The 17166-nt window shown below is 42.2% G+C and overlaps 2 protein-coding genes and 1 long non-coding RNA gene across 3 annotated transcripts in view; 1 reads left to right on the top strand and 2 right to left on the bottom strand.

The window, feature by feature from the left end:
- Positions 1 to 285: 285 nt before the first annotated feature.
- LOC135257877 (fucolectin-6-like) lies at positions 286 to 2569 on the top strand. The gene is made up of 4 exons (XM_064341122.1): positions 286 to 402; positions 964 to 1052; positions 1418 to 1712; positions 2153 to 2569. Exons 2-4 carry the CDS (start codon positions 965 to 967, stop codon positions 2304 to 2306), a joined length of 537 nt encoding a protein of 178 aa, XP_064197192.1. The 5' UTR covers positions 286 to 402; position 964; the 3' UTR covers positions 2307 to 2569.
- A 2218-nt stretch (positions 2570 to 4787) lies between these two features.
- Positions 4788 to 17166, bottom strand: part of LOC135239254 (uncharacterized) — a 52423-nt gene continuing 40044 nt past the window's right edge. The window contains exons 3-8 of the mRNA XM_064307793.1: positions 13912 to 14209; positions 13087 to 13237; positions 6942 to 7045; positions 6527 to 6621; positions 5617 to 5908; positions 4788 to 5177 (exon numbers count right to left, since the gene is read on the bottom strand). Coding sequence (XP_064163863.1) covers positions 5021 to 5177; positions 5617 to 5908; positions 6527 to 6621; positions 6942 to 7045; positions 13087 to 13237; positions 13912 to 14209 — 1097 coding nt within the window. The 3' untranslated portion in view covers positions 4788 to 5020. The remainder of the gene's footprint in view (positions 5178 to 5616; positions 5909 to 6526; positions 6622 to 6941; positions 7046 to 13086; positions 13238 to 13911; positions 14210 to 17166) is intronic.
- Positions 8413 to 13085, bottom strand: LOC135257967 (uncharacterized). Its single transcript, XR_010330848.1, has 3 exons — positions 11847 to 13085; positions 11450 to 11562; positions 8413 to 8833 (listed from the first exon to the last, which is right to left on the bottom strand). It is a non-coding gene; the product is annotated as an uncharacterized LOC135257967 (long non-coding RNA).

Genomic DNA, 17166 nt, shown 5'->3' with positions numbered 1-17166 from the left:
GAAAGTCAAACAGAAATAATTTCCTTTGAACAAATTATTAAGTTGCTCATTATGGTATTCAATGACTGGATACAATAGCGACAGACAACCAGTTTGATTCCCACACCTGCACCTCACCTGTCACAAACTGGACATTCATTTACAGGTCAGAACAAACAGGATACCATCACTTTGGACAGGCACACCCATTTTGTTGGTTCTTATTTAAACACTTATTTACCACTGAAATTGAGGAAGTACTGCACTTCCTCACAAATCTATGAACTACGTTTGACATTTGACAGGCACTCCCATTCTGGGGTATTTAAGAGGCCCCCTCCCAGACACATCTACATTCCAACTGACTAGTCAACAATTAACTACCAAAGATCCACCAGTGCACACCTGCAGCCTTACTGACAGGTAAGATTACCATTTAGACCTACCTGCAGATCAACTTGCAAAGCTCTACATTAGCAATCTTGCAAAAATTACTGATAAACTCATTTCCAGCTTGAAACTTCAGAAAGCTGCCAGATATTTTAATAAAAATTAGTGTTTTTTTCCAAGAAAAATTTAACAAAGCTGAATATCCACGACACAGATGTTTCCTATGTTTAGAGTGATCTTCACATTGAATTTATTTGTGGAAAACCTTCAAAGTTTAATAGATATGGTACTTCAAAGGTTGCATCAGTGGTGGTGCAAACTATCTGAATATCTACGCTATCTAAGTTAGCTAAGTTAGCTAGCAGGCATTACCTTCATAATGCTTAGCACTGGAAGACAAAGCTGTTAAATGTCAAACTTACAGCATAAAATTGTATTCAGTCAATATCAGTTTAAAATAAGATTTTTTAAGAATCGACACAATCATCACATTTTCATTTATTTAAGAATATTTATTTAAGAATATATCATTTAAGAATATTTTCTTAGTAAACAAATATGACTTTGAAGGATTATTAATTAATTATTTTCCAGGATGAAGTTCAAAACGATTATGTTACTTTTTCAAATCTTGGCCATTTCAACCATCAAATCAGCTGACGTTCCTGACGGATACGTAGAAGGTACACTCCACCCCATGCACATGCACTGCCATGGAAACCACCTGTGCCTGTAAGCTTAAATAAGATACATTTTTTCTCTGAAAAAGTGCCAGAACTTCAACCTTTTCCCTTCAACATTTATTTGGCTCAGTTATTTGGTGGGGGGGGATGGTGCGTGCTGTGGCAGACTGGATGAGCTGAAGGGACTGTAGAGAGTGCTGTAGGAGTCTGACCAGGAGTGAGTTGCAGTAGTCCAGTCTATAGGTCTACTGCTCCTGCTTAAACTCCTGATCAGTGCACAGTAATTGAGCCAGGGTGCTAATGAAGTGACAGCATTTTAAACAGCCATGCTGTATCAGTTGTGATAATTCCCCCCTCCCTTACAGAGAATGTGGCTTTACGTGGGAAGGCCACTCAGTTGGATCAACTGCAGGGGAAATGGGATGCTTTCAGCCATGCAAGCAATGCCATTGATGGAAACCGAGATTCTTACTTCTTCCATGGATCCTGCTCCCACTCTGCAATTGGTCCCAACCGCTGGTGGAGGGTGGACCTGCTGCAGGAGTACCAAATCACCTCCGTCACCATCACCAACAGAGGAGACTGCTGTGGAGAAAGGATCAGTGGAGCTCGCATCCTCATCGGCAAACACCTGAAGAACAACGGAATCAATAATCCACAGTCAGTACTGATCTCTACAGTACAGAGCCTTATATTCAGAAATAAAACAAAAATAGTTTTTTCCTCTCTTGGTTTTAAACGCCGGGTTGTGTTCATAATGTCGGTCTCACCTGTGCAACATCCTCTGTCTATTCGGGGTGGTGCAGGTCAGTGTGCACTGCTCCTTTAGAGAGAGAGAAAGCTGCCAGCAGCCGTCTCTGTTTAACACTGCAGTCCTCCAGTTACACTGCACAGTACAGACCAGACTACAGACCTGCCAACACTGACCAATCATTTCCATTACCAGCCCAACCAAATGACAAGCTTCCCCCTCGTCACACAGTAGCTACTGTAACTGGGGCACAGAGCACCATATTATTCAGAATTAGGACGGTTATTATTTTTAAACAAGACCAAAGTCGATGAGCCACTAATCAACTTTATTCTGTTCCCTCTTGCAGGTGCAGTGTGATTGGCTATATGGCAGCAGGAGAGACTAGAACCTTTTACTGTCCATATACAATGACGGGACGCTACGTCACAGTGTTCCATCCAAGACCAGGTTTCCTTCACTTGTGTGAAGTGGAAGTGAATGCTCTGCTTTCTGCCAAATGAAAATTTCTCTAAGCAGTGCTTTGCAAATCTGTTTGCATCTACAACTACTCATTGCTTTATAGCCAGATGCAGTCTGTTTAGAAACGCGGGTAAAGAAATCAATTTAACTATTTTGGGATTTGAGAATCATGCTGCCATTTTAATATATTTCCAGGTTTTCATGTACAGAAAACTTACTGAAGTTCTACTTGTCTGCTTTCTGCAAGTTCATTTATTGACTGATTTTCTTTGTAGTGCATCAAATAAACATCTCATTTAAAGCATTGACATATGTGTGTGTGCTGAGCACATTGTGGGTTGCTCAGAGTTAGGTCTTCTTGAATAAAAGTGTTGGGACTTTTTATTTATTTGCTGTGATACAACCTTAAATAACTGTCAAATAATGAAAGTCAAATAGAAAAAACTTCCTATGAACAAATGATCATGTTGCCAATTATGCTATTTATTTGACTGGATACAATAGTGACAGACAACCACTTTGGCACCCACACCTGCACCTTACCTGTCACAAACTGGATAACACCTGGGACTGAACATGAAGAATAGAATTAAAGACTCTGGCTCTTCTCAGGGACCTCACCTAAAAGGGACAAAAATAAAAACTTATTTAGGTAGTGATTAGGCAGTGCTTAAATCATCCTCATATTTACAGATGCCATAGTGTTGGAAAACTCATTCTTGATTGGTTTTTGCTCCTCATATATTTTCAACAAAGTGCATGAATATGGACTAATTCAGCAGTGGGAGTCAGTGGTGCAATCGTAGGGAGTAGAAAATGAACGCACTGGAAGACAATTTCAATCTCAGTGATTATGGCAGGTAATGTTTGGTCTAAAGATCTACAGGTGGATGACATAAAAACGACATGGGAGTAACAGAATATGGTATAAAAAGCATTCAGAGAAAACTGTATTTGAACAGTTAAACCGTGGGCAAAACTTCAAGGCTGATGTAATTTGTAAAGCCACACATCCTCCGACGAGAAAAATCAGCCTGCGTCCCCTGATGCTTGAATTTGAATGTAGAAATGCTCTGTGGCTCCCCATAGTAAATGTTCTGTGTAAAGAGCACTCAGGCACTATCTATCAGTGGTTGATACTCAACTGTAATTGTCCTACTGGCGCCCTCTGCAGGTAAAATAACATAGTACAACCTTGGAATTAACTGAAAAAAATATACTACTGTAACTGACTGTATTGTGATGTTGTATTTTTTGTTTCATAATGGGGTTAGATTTTTCAAGTCATGATAGTTTTAAAAATATCATTTTGAAGTGTCTCACACTGTCATAAATGGGGTCTAGAGGACTGGTGAATGATTGGGAAGAAGAAACTATTTGACTAGTTTGCTCTGGGTAATGGGAGTAAAGAATTTGAGTTTTTCTGTGTGGGCCTCTGGGTGGCTCACGCTGTGAAGACGATGATTAGAATCTACACTCAGAGGAGGATAGGTTTCCCCTGTGAGTCTGGTTCCTTTCGAGATTTCTTCCCATCTGCCACAGGGAGTTTTTCCTTGCCACTGTTGCTTTTCGCTTGATTGTCTGTGTAGTGTATTGTGTCAATTGCTGTGAAAAACTATATAAAAATAAAATTTGATTGATTTATTGATTGAAGTTCTACAAATGGTTTTACTGTTCAAATACAGTTTTCTCTGAATGCTTTTAACACCATGTTCTGTAGTTTGTCATCCACCTGTAGATCTTTAGACAGAACATTACCTGCCATAATCACTGTGATTGAAATGGCCGTCCAATGCGTTCATTTTCTACTCCCTACGATTGCACTACTGACTCCCACTGCTGAATTAGTATAATCAATATTTATGCACTTATTGACCGCACTGTGAGAAAAAACCCCGTCAAGATTTGGTTTTCTAACACTATGGCATCTGTGATTTTGAGGATGATTTAAGCATTACCTAATCTCAGTTTCAATTTTTGTCCCTTTCAGGTGAGGTCCTAGAGAAGAGACAGTCTTTAATTCTAACTTCATGTTCAGTCCCAGGTGTTATCCAGTTTGTGGCAGGTGAGGTGCAGGTGTGGGAATCAAGCTGGTTTTAGGACGGAGTGTAGCACAGTGGGTAAGGAACTGGACTTGTAACCGAAAGGTCGCAGGTTCGACCCCCGGGTAGGACACTGCCGTTGTACCCTTGAGCAAGGTACTTAACCGAAATTGCTTCAGTATATATCCAGCTGTATAAATAGATACAATGTAAAAAAAAAAATGCTATGTAAAAAAGTTGTGTAAGTCGCCCTGGATAAGAGCGTCTGCTAAATGCCCGTAATGTAATGTTGCTATTGTACCAAGTCAATAAATAACACAAAATGATTATTTGTTCAAAAGAAGTTATTTAAGTTTGACTAGAATTATTGAACAGTTATTTAAGATTTTATCACAGCAAATGAATAAAACGTCCGAACACTTTCATTCAAGATGACTTTACCCTGAGCAAACAACAGTGTACTGAGCACACACACGTCAATGCTTTAAATGAGATGTTTATTTGATACCTGGAGTGTCTATTTGATGTGCTAAAAAGAAATAGTCATAAATCAACTTGCAGAAAGAACTCAAGCAGAACTTCAAAAGGTTTTTTGTAGACTCTTGACAGCATAATCCCAAGAGTCAAATTTATTTCATTACCCCATTTCAGATTCACTGCATCTGACTGTAAAGAAACAATCATGTTTTAATACAAAGGAATTTGCAAACTACTTAACAAGGGGCAGGAAATAAAACATTCACTTCCACTTCACAGAGTTGAAGGGCTTCTGTTTTTGGAAGGTACACTGTGACGTAGCGTCCAATCATTGGCTGCGGACAGTGGAAGGTTTTAGTCTCTCCTGCTGCCATAACGTTAATCGTGCTGCACCTGCAAGAGGGAACAGAATAAAGTTGATTAGTGGCTCATCGACTTTGGTCTTCTTTCTGAATGATATTCACCCTAATTCTGAATAATATGGTGCTCTGTGCCCCAGTTACAGTAGCTACTGTGTGACGAGGGGGAAGCTTGTCATTTGGTTGGTGGGGAAATGGAAATGATTGGTCAGTGTTGGCAGGTCTGTAGTCTGGTCTGTACTGGGCAGTGTAACTGGAGGACTACAGTGTTAAACAGAGACGGCTGCTGGCAGCTCTCTCTCTCTAATGGAGCAGTGCACACTTACCTGCACCGCCCTGAATAGACAGAGGATGTTGCACAGGTGAGACCAACATTATGAACACAACCCGGCATTTAAAACCAAGAGAGGAAAAAATTATTTTTTGTTCTATTTCTGAATATAAGGCTCTGCACTGTAAAGATCAGTACTCACTCTGGATTATTGATTCCGTTGTCCTTCAGGTGTTTGCCGATGAGGATGCGAGCTCCACTGATCCTTTCTTCACAGCAGTCTCCTCTGTTGGTGATGGTGACGGAGGTGATTGTGTACACCTGCTTCAGGTCCACCCTCCACCAAGAGTTGGCCCCTTCAGTGTGGGCGCAGGATCCATGGTGGTAATTGGAATCTCGGTTTCCATCAATGGCATTGCTTGCATGGGCGAAACCAGCATATTCTCCCCGCAGTTGTGCTGACTGAGTGGCCCTCCCACGTAAAGCCACATTCTCTGTGGGGGGATTATCACAACTGATTCAACATGGCTGTTTAAAATGCTGTCACTTCATCAGCACCCTGGCTCAATTACTGTGCACTGATCAGGAGTTTAAGCAGGAGCAGTAGACCTATAGACTGGACTACTGCAACTCACTCATGGTCAGACTCCTACAGCACTCTCTACAGTCCCTTCAGCTCATCCAACCACACCGCAGCAAGCACCCCCGGCCCCCCAACCACCCCGTGCCACCCCCCCCCCCCCATCCCCGGCCCCCCAACCACCCCGTGCCACCCCCCCCCCAACCACCCCGTGCCACACACCCCCCATCCCCGCCCGCACTCCCTCCATCTGCTTCCACTGGCACAGTGTAATCAGAGGTTTCTAAACTGAACTGCACTTATATTCACTTAAATGATCAAATGAACCACAACTGAAAAAATTGTTGCTGGTCCACATTTCCAAATAACATTTTCTCTCTCACTTTCAAAACCTTATTGTCAAATCACAGATCTTAGTAGATGTTAAAGGATAAAGGTTGAAGTTCTCGTCCTCTTTCGTCTGTACATTTGACACAACATTTCAGGCACAGGTGGTTTCCATGGCAGTGTGTGTGCATGGGGTGGAGTGTACCTTCTACGTATCCGTCAGGAACGAGAGCTGAACCTTGCTTGAGGGTTGAAATGGCCAAGATCAGAAAAAGTAACATAATCATGTTCACCTTCATCCTGGAAAAGAAGCAATTATTCATTAATATTTGTTAAAAGTCATATTTGTTCATTGAGAAAATATTATGATGAATCGAATAAATTCAATGTCAAGATCACAAGTTAACTCACATGCAGTTTATAAACACAGGAAACATTTGGGAGATGGATTCTCAGCTTCATTACATTTTTCTCATAAAAATAAGCACAAAAGTTCAATAAAATGTCTGCCAGCTTTCCAAAGTTTGAAGCTGGAAATGAGTTCATCAATAATTTTTGAAAGATTGCTAATGTAGAGTTTTGCAAGTTGATCTGCAGGTAGGTCTAAATGGTAATCTTACCCGTCCGTAAGGTTGCAGGTTTTCACCGGTGGATCTTTGGTAGATAATTGTTGACTAGTCAGTTGGAATGTGGATGTGTTTGGGATGGCGCCTCTTAAATATCCCTAAATGGGAGTGCCTGCTCAACGTAATGGTCTCCTGTCTGTTCTGGCCAACACTGTTCTGGTGTTGGATGAGCTTCCCACTGCAATCAGGACAACATGAACCCTGCCAACATGAATCTTTCCAAACATACTGAAGACTCAGCTCTTCGCTAAATTAGGGTTATGATATTCAAACACCAGGCTGTGTCCTTTCATGTGCAGCTATACATCATGGTGTGGTTGTTGGCAGTTGTTGACTTGTAACTGAATGTCTCATAAGTTCCCGTTGATCTTGAGATTAGCATTAGCCGCGTAACCATCTCCTCCTGCTGATGGCTCCTCAGTGTGGATTTGATCTGATAGAAATGAGTGAGCCTACCAGACCGTTGTTGACTCCATTGTACCCGTGCTTAACCTGATTTGCTTCAGTAAAATATCCAGCTGTATAAATGGGTAAATATAAATTGAGTACGCTCTGGATAAGTTCTAAGCATCTGTAATGTAATGAGGGGAAAAGCCCCTGATGGCTTTTGCACATTCAGCACTTCCACCAGCTGAACAAGAATACTCAGCTGTTGAGAGAGGGGCACTGGCTTGCCTATGGTCATGTGAGCGATGGTACATCTTCTGTATGGCAGGCCGTTCACCCTGCATACAGATCTAAATGCATAACACTCAGCTTCATAGAAAAAGAACGGTCATCCAGCAACTAACTGGCCCACCAAGTTTCTCGCTGTGTGAATACTGGGTTAGACACTGAAGCTCGGACTAAATGTGACCCATGCACATGCACTGCCATGGAAACCACCTGTGACAGCTGCCAGCAGCCGTCTCTGTTTAACACTGCAGTCCTCCAGTTACACTGCGCAGCACAGACCAGACTACAGACCTGCCAACACTGACTAAACCTTTCAATTTCCATCCCAACCCCCGTCACACAGTAGCGACAGTAACTGGGGTACAGAGCACCATATTATTCAGGATTAGGATGGATATTATTTTAAAAGAAGGCCATAATCGATGAGTCTCATATAAACTCTATTCTGTTCTCTCTTGCAGGTGCACCATGGTTGGCATAATGGCAGCAGGAGAGACTAGAACCTTTCGCTGTCTGTATCATGCCATTTTACTATATTTCACAACCGGATTGTCCAAGACAATATATGACCACTCAGTCTCAAAAGGAACATCTCTACGCGTAAAACCAATGGGAAGGTTGTATATTTATTCAATATTTAGTCCCAGATATTGACTGTAGAATGACATGGTATCATTTTTTAAAACTTTTTCTCGTTTATTTCGTTATTCAGTCAGCATCATTTTCAATGCTGTATAGGCATATCTTAGGACTATTGTCGGGTTTATCTTGTTGCTATGATGGAGTACGATTTTTGAGTGGTGAAAGAATATTTTTATGAATGCCCAGATAGACAATATAAATGTGGGAAACAGCGGATGTCCTTGCACAACTCTCTTCAAAACACTCAGCACACCAGGCTGCTAGCTGCTCTGCCAGCTCTCTGTTTGCTGACTTACTGTTGGTGATAAAGCCCACCACTGTTGATACATCAGCAAACATGATAATGTTATTGGAGGTAAACAGTCATGGGTCATCAGTGTGAAGAGCAGTGGGAGGGGGGGGTGGCTTACCTTGCACCTTACCCCTACCCTGAGCCTTGCAGGTGGCAGGTCCATGTGATGATCCCACGTGGACATTTTTGGGCTGAACCCAGCCGACGTGCGTGGGCTACCCGACCTCCAGGTACTTGCCACCCCCGGGCCTGGCTCCGGACCTGGCTCCAGGTAACCCTATTCCAGGCGGGGAAACTGTATTTCATATATTATATTATATATTAACTGTATTTTTACTGCACATACAGAAGGGGACTACTGGTTCGTCTGGGTATTTCGCCTCAGACAGGTTTGTAGTCTGGTCTGTACTGCGCAGTGTAACTGGAGAACTGCAGTGTTAAACAGAGACGGCTGCTGGCAGCTCTCTCTCTCTAAAGGAGTAGTGCACACTTACCTGCACCGCCCCGAATAGACAGAGGATGTTGCACAGGTGAGACCGACATTATGAACACAACCCGGCGTTTAAAACCAAGAGAGGAAAAAACTATTTTTTGTTCTATTTCTGAATATAAGGCTCTGTTCTTCAGTCTCTTCGGCTCATGCAGTTCACACTAGCTTTCAACCTGCCCAAATTTTCCCATCTCAAACCCCCCCGCCCCCCAAGCCCCGCTCCCTCCACCTGTTTCCACTGGCACAGTGTAATTATATCACTGCCAGAGGTTTCTGAACTGAACTGCACTTATATTCACTTAAATGATCAAATGAACCACAGCAGAAAGACTTTGCCTTATTGTTGGTCCACATTTCAAAATAACATTTTCTTTCCCTCTCTCTCAAAACATCATTGTCAAATAACTGATCCAGGGTGGCAGTGGAGTGTGATGGGTAAGGTGTTGGTCCTAACCTGACGGTCTGAGCAAGGTACTTAACCTGCTTTGCTTTAGTATATATCCAGCCAGCATTAAAAAAATGTTTTTTAAGTTGTGTAAGTCGCTCTGGATAAGAGCATCTGCTAAATACCTGTGATGTGAAGAGGAAAGGTTCAGGTTCTCGCCCTCCTGCAGACTTTCAGGCACAGGTGGTTTCCATGGCAGTGCATGCCCATGGGGTGGAGTGTACCTTGTATTTTTCTGTCAGGAACTTGAGCTGAGTCTGACTTGAGCATTGAAATGGCCAAGATTTGAAAAAATAATATGATCATTTTCACCTTCATCCTGGAAAATAAATATTTGTTCAAAGTCATATTCATTCATGAAGAAAATATTCTGATGAAAATGGAAATGTGAGTCGGTTCTTAAAAAAAAACAAAAAACGTATTTAACACTGAAATTGACTTACTTATGGAGTAAGTTTTACATTTAACAGCCTTGTCTTCCAATGCTAAGCATTATGAAGGTAATGCCTGCTAGCGAACTTAGCGTAGATATTCAGATAGTTTGCACCACCACTGATGAGACCTTTAAAACAACATATAAATTTCAACAAATTAATTCAATGTGAAGATCACAGGTTAACACACATGCAGTTTCTAAACATAAAAAAAAACATCTGTGGTGTGGATATTCAGCTTTGTTACATTTTTCTCTGATAAATAAGCACTAATGTTCAATAAAATGTTTGGCAGCTTTCAAAAGTTTCAAGCGGGAAATGAGTTCATCAATAATTTCTGAAATATTCCTAACGTAGAGCTTTGCAAACACATCCACGTGTGTTATGCAAGAGAAGTATTGTGCAAGTTCGATGCTGGGAAATCGCAGCTGACCTCTAACATGACAGTTTGATATTAACCGTTGAGTAAATTATAATAACGATTAAACAAATAACAGTTCTGAATTACGGTTATAGTGGAGGGCAAGGATCACCCTGCATTATACTGTAATCAATAGTCCATGCTGTGGCTTTCTGTTCACAAATAAATTCAATTAAGTCACAGAAGACGGCTTCAGGACAGTTCCTACGCGCTTCAATGTAACATAACAGCTTTTCTATAAGCCCCACGACATAGCTCTGGGGGTCACCAAACCTCGCAAGCCCTTCCGGCACGACAAGGCCACCATCTGGGAAGTGAGCTCTGCATTCTTTCCTTTAATATTAAAATTATAATTACATAATTCAGACCTGCTCCGCTTATCCTGGGCAGGGACGCGGGGGGCTGCTGGAGCCTATCCCAGCATGCATTGGGTGACAGGCAGGAACACACCCACTCACTCAGTCCATTGCAGAGCACACACACCGTTCACTCACACACTCATACCTATGGCAAAATTAGTGTCTCCGATTAGCCTGCGTGCATGTCTTTGGAGGAAACTGGGGTACCCAGAGGAAACCCACGCAGACACGGGGAGAACATGCAAACATTAGAAAAGTTACATTTCTCTACCTAGTTACCCAGTTACCCCGCCTGACCTGCCCCCCCCCCCAGGCTTTAAACTGTGATCGGCTGTATCTTAAAGAGGCCAGCAGTGTTAAGTTGATGGCTGTGATTCATACATACTACAAACACACACACACATTCAAATACATTACACACACACAAACACATGCACACCTAGATACACACACACACACTGACACGTACAAACACGCACACATACACACAGTTGGGATTATTGTTACAGCAAAAAGGCAGTTTTTGCTTTTTGAAATGGGAAAAACAAATTAATTGTTACCTTATCACATTAGACAGGTTTTAGTTCCATGGTGTTTTACACAAACAATATTAGCCGAACAGCCTTTAAATATCGACCAAGTGAACACAGTGGTGTGCACACTGATGAGCCGATCTGATCTATTCATTTACCACCCTCCATATGCGCAGTACTGCGCATGCATTGCTTCAAATGTTACCTTTACCTTTTCAGACTCTCTCAGGCAGAGCGACCTACTGAAGTGCACAAAGAGTGCCACCTGCTGGCCATTCCTGGATACTGCTTCAGGCAGCTTTCTGCTCCCTCAGCCCCGTGCACCTGGAGAGGGGGAGGTCGGTCCTCCTCAATGAATCACATACCCACATATATATAAACAAAACACGAACCTGTTCACGGCAAACCATACCAGTGAACCGGCTGGATGTAAACATCCCAGCAGTAGCAGCCAAAATAACAGAAAAGGACTAATTTCATCAGTTAATTTCGAAAAATCCCCAACCGTATCTCGAGAGAGTGTCGTCATGGTTCATAATGGGAAGTCTTCATAAACTTTGTGACGGATAGCTGGCTAAGGTTAGCCAGTAGCTTCGGAAGGGACTTACGCTGGAGAGTTCATGGAGGACACGAAGACAGCTTCAGCAGCTTTGTGGTCACTGAATAGTTGTTCATTGCCGTCAACCAACACACTCAGTGTGCAGGGATAACGAAGGGAGTACTTTAGTGTAAGTTCCCGAAGTCTTCGTTTGACCGGGTCGAAGGACCGACGTCTCTCCGTCAGGTCAGCGCTGTAATCGGGGTATATGAAGATGCGGTTACCGTTGTAGATCAGCTTTTTTTCCATGGCCAAGTCAGAGCATCTTCACCTTATCCTGAAAGTGTAATAGCTTTATCAGGATAGGCCTCGGACTGGATCTGTCATTCCGTCGGACAGTAGGAGTGCGATGAGCCCTCTCGATAGCCGGCGGAGTTGGGAACTTGTCTTGCCCAAGAAACTGGAATTAAACGGGCCATAGACCTAAGCATGTCACGGCCTTCTGCGGATTCGGGTACTCTGACAAAGCGGAGATTTGCAGACCTACTCCGGTTCTCCAGATCCTTAACTTTATCTATTAGGTAAGAGTTATCTTTTTCAAGTTGTTTGACCCGAGTGGAGAGATCATTCATGTTGTCCTCATTTGCTCCTACACGCTGTTCCAGTTGTGAAACATGTTATCCCAGTGTAGATAAGGAGCCCTCAATACCATTTAAAGTGCAAAGAATGGGATCCACTTTAGTATCAAAGTAAGTCATCATATCCGTTTTAATCTGTTGGATGGCATCAGATAGGGTTTTCATCTGGTCTTGATCCATTGTTTGGCAACTTGGCTTGGAAGTTGGTAAAAGCAGAAATAATCTGTCCTTTTGCCAAACAAAGTTAAGCAGCTTTTAAGTAATGTAGAGCCACAAGATTGTTAGATGTGACTATATATGATTAAGGAGGCATGAAACACTACAAATTTCAAAAAGAAAAAACAAGCAGACCTTAGCTCAAGTCAGCTTACTCACTCTGCAGCCTTCTTGAGATTACAATTCTGTCAATGCTGTAAATGAGATGTTTATTTGATGCACTACAAAGAAAATCAGTCAATCGATGAACTTGCAGAAAATAGACAAGTAGAACTTCAGCAGGTTTTCTGTACATGAAAACATGGACATATACTAAAATGGCAGCATGATTCCCAAATCCCAAAAGAGTAAAACTGATTTCTTTATTCGCACTTCTGACTAGTGCATCTGGTTATAAAGAAATTACCAGTTGTAAATGCAAACAGATTTGCAAACTGCTGCTTAGAAACTTTTTCATTTGACAGGAAGTAGAGCATTCACTTCCACTTCACAGAGGTGAAGGGATTCTGTTTTTGGGAGGTACACTGTGACGTAGCGTCCAACCATTGGCTGCGGACAGTGGAAGGTTCTAGTCTCTCCTGCTGCCACAGAGCCAATCACGCTGCACCTGCAAGAGGGAACAGAATAAAGTTTATATGTGGCTCATCGACTTTGGTCTTCTTTCTGAATAATATTCACCCTAATTCTGAATAATATGGTGCTCTGTACCCCAGTTACAGTAGCTACTGTGTGACGAGGGGGAAGATTATCATTTGGTTGGGGTGGAAATGGAAATGATTGGTCAGTGCTGGCAGGTCTGTAGTCTGGTCTGTACTATGCAGTGTAACTAGAGAACTGCAGTGTTAAACAGAGACGGCTGCTGGCAGCTCTCTCTCTCTAAAGGAGTAGTGCACACTTACCTGCACCACCCCGAATAGACAGAGGATGTTGCACAGGTGAGACCGACATTATGAACACAACCTGGTATTCGGGTGGTAGTGTAGCATAGTGGTTAAAGAACTGGGTTTGTAACATATAGATCCTAAATGCAATCACAGGTTTGATTCCCAGGTAGGACACTGCCGTTGTACCCTTGAGCAAGGTACTTAACCTGCATTACTTCAGTATGCTGTATATCCAGCTGTATTTAATAGATGCAATAAGAAGTTGTGTAAGTTGCTCTGGATAAGAGCATTTGCTAAATGCCTGTAATGTAATGTAACTTCAAACCAAGAGAGGAAAAAACAGTTTTTTGTTCTATTTCTGAATATAAGGCTCTGCGCTGTAAAGATCAGTACTGACTGTGGATTATTGATTCCGTTGTTCTTCAGGTGTTTGCCGATGAGGATGCGAGCTCCACTGATCCTTTCTCCACAGCAGTCTCCTCTGTTGGTGATGGTGACGGAGGTGATTTTGTACTCCTGCAGCAGGTCCACCCTCCACCAGGGGCTGGCCCCTCCCGTTGTAATGGTACAAGATCCATGGAGGAAATGAGAATCTTTGTTTCCATCAATGGCATTGCTTGCATGGCTGTAACCCACCTGGTTTTGAGAATTGTACACATCTGACTGAGTGGCCCTCCCACTTAAAGCCACATTCTCTGCAAAGAGGAGGAGGAGGGGGGGGGCGGGGGGAGAAATTAGCACTGATACAGCATGGCTGTTTAAAATGCTGTCACTTCATTAGCACCCTGGCTCAATTACTGTGCACTGATCAGGAGTTTAAGCAGGAGCTGTAGACCTCTAGACTGGACTACTGCAACTCACTCCTGGTTAGATTCCCACAGCACAACCCCCCCACCCCACCCCACCCCTGTTCCCTCCACCTGCTTCCACTGGCACAGTGTAGTTATGTCACTGCCAAAGGTTTTTGAACAGAACTGCACTTATATTCACTGAAATTATCAAGCTTGCTTCAGGAGAAAGACTTTGCCTAACCCTAACCCTTACTGTTGGTCCACATTTCTTATAACCTAAAGGACATAGTTTTGATTCCCTGGTAGGACACTGCTGTTGTATTTTCGTGCAAGGTACCTAACCTGCATTGCTTCAGTACGTATCCAGCTGTATAATAGGATACAACGAAAATGCTGTGTAAAACAATAATAATAAAATAGTTGTGTAATATAGTGTAAGTTATTAAATACAGTAAAAATAGTGTAAGTTGCTCTGGATAAGAGCGTCTGCTAAATGCCTTTAATGTAAAGGTTGAAGTTCTGGCACTTTTTCAGAGAAACGTTTGATACAAGCTTTCAGGCACAGGTGGTTTCCATGGCAGTGCATGTGCATGGGGAGGAGTGTACCTTGTGTGTATCTGTCAGGAACATGAGCTGAGTCTGACTTGAGGATTGAAATTCCCAAGATTTGAAAAAGTAACATAATCGTTTTGACCTTCATCCTGGAAAAGAGGCAATTATTAATGAATATTTATTCATTTAGAAAATATTCTTATGATAATGGAAATTTGACAGTCGATTCTTTAAAAAAAAAAGTTTGACATTTCACCACTGTCTTCCAACTCTAAGCATTATGAAGGTAATGCCTGCTAGCTAACTTAGCGTAGATATTCAGATAGTTTGCACCACCACTGATGGGTCCTTTGAAGCAACATAACTTTAAGGAACATTAAGTGTTTTCACAAATAAATTAAATCAATGTGAAGATCACAGGTTAACCCACAAGCAGTTTCTAAACATAGAAAACAAAATCTGTGTCGTGTGGATGTTTAGCTTGGCTACATTTTCTCGAATGAAAAAACAGTCAAATGGAGTATGAATGTTCAATAAATTATTTGATAAGTCGGAAATGAGTTCATCATCAATTTTTCAAGATTGCTAATGTAGAAGTTTGCAAGTAGATCTGCAGGTAGGTCTAAACAGCAATCTTACCTGTCAGTAAGGCTGCACGTTTTCACTGGTCGATCTTTGGTATTGTTGACTAGTCAGTTGGAATATGAATGTGTCCAGGATGGTAAATACGCCAAAATGGGAGTGCCTGCTCAAAGTGATGGTCTCTTGTTTGTTCTGGCCACACAGGTGTGGGATGAGCTTCCCACTGCAGTCAGGACAGCAGAAACCCTGCCCATCTTCCCAAACATACTGAAGACTCAGCTCCTCCTTTTTCCTTCCTGAATGTCCCTTTGAGGACAATGTTCTTGGTGTGGTAAAAATAGGTTTTCTGCCAAGAGATACTTACTTTTGTTACAATACAAATTGTTTATTGGTAGGTTTGTTTTACACTTATTGATTATAAATGAGCATCTTTGCCTTGGAGAGGCAGCATCTTTGTACAGCCGACAAGAACTCTGGGGGTGCTACCGTGTTAGCGGTGGGGGGGGGCTACTGTGTTGGGGGTTCTACCATGTTAGTGGGGGAGATTGCCAAAGTTGCCAAATTTGTCACTAGTCGCTAGATAAGAATATTTTAGTCGCTAGGGAAGTGAAAAAGTCGCTAAATTGGCAGCACTACAAGCATGGTGCCGCTCTTGTGCACAGTGATGCATGTGTGACATCACCAACACGTTCTGATGTTCTTCATTGCCAGTTAGAGACAACGTTTTGCAGAAAAAAGCTTAGATTTGTAATGTGTTTAATGTTTTAGCTTCAGGTCTTCTGTGGTGTCACTTTGGGGCAGCCAATCAGCGGCCAGCAGCTAGCGTGTAGCGTGTACAAACGGCTGTCGCTACGCGACACACGCCATGCCTTGGGGGTATGTATTCTGGGCACCATTCTTTAGTTCTGGGACACGCACATTTTCATGTGAAAACTAAAAATCCTGCACAGAGAGAGAGAGTGTCCATCATTAGACATCAATACAACAACAAATCCAGACAAATATTATTTTTCCGGGTCCATCTTCACAGACGCATGCATGAGATATCCAAACATCCTGGTGAAAAAGGATCCATCAGGATGCAGTTGATTTATGGATACTAACTATAGTGAAAGCAGCAGGTGCTTCTACACAGGTGTGTTTCCTGAGTTCATATTAAGTTACATCTCAGCATGCACACTGCTGTGTATGTTTTGGCTACTGTGGCTGAAAGAAGAGCCATCATGTGACTGGAAGAGGTGGTGTTCCGACCATTTGTTCGAATCTGTGAAAAACGCAGAAGCATGGCTGACTTACCACACTTCTCCCGCAGAAAAATAAAAATTAATTTATTTGTCCTTTTACAGCAACAAAGTGTGAATGAAAAGTGGTTGTAAATTAGTCCTTGTAGTCAAACTTAACAAAACTGGTTACAAAATGAATTTATAAGGAAGAGTGTGGTCAAAAGTGTTTTTACCAAGCTCCCATTTTCCATCGCTAGCCCGAAATACAACTGTGCCTCACGTCATATAGCCTTTGCCCTCTCACGTCACCTCAAACGTGGCATTAGGCATATGAAACATAAGTATAATTCAAAACCATTAAACAATCATCAAAGGCCATACCTCAAAACATAAATCTTAATTCAGTATGTTAAATGAAAATGGCTATAACAGATGTGGTTGTTGGGTCACATTTGGTCCAAGCTTCAGTGTCTAACCCAGTATTCACACAGCGAGAAACTTGGT

Source organism: Anguilla rostrata, chromosome 1 (assembly GCF_018555375.3).
Source record: "Anguilla rostrata isolate EN2019 chromosome 1, ASM1855537v3, whole genome shotgun sequence".
NCBI lineage: Eukaryota > Metazoa > Chordata > Actinopteri > Anguilliformes > Anguillidae > Anguilla > Anguilla rostrata.
Note: the sequence above shows the minus strand (reverse complement) of the source record. Positions and strands in the feature narration are given on the sequence as shown.

Excerpts from the sequence above, each read along its gene's own strand:
- LOC135257877 (XM_064341122.1), top strand. The coding sequence starts at position 965 with ATGAAGTTCAAAACGATTATGTTACTTTTTCAAATCTTGGCCATTTCA. Across the intron at positions 1,053-1,417 it reads TCCTGACGGATACGTAGAAG|AGAATGTGGCTTTACGTGGG; the intron begins GTACACTCCACC and ends CCTCCCTTACAG. Across the intron at positions 1,713-2,152 it reads AACGGAATCAATAATCCACA|GTGCAGTGTGATTGGCTATA; the intron begins GTCAGTACTGAT and ends TCCCTCTTGCAG.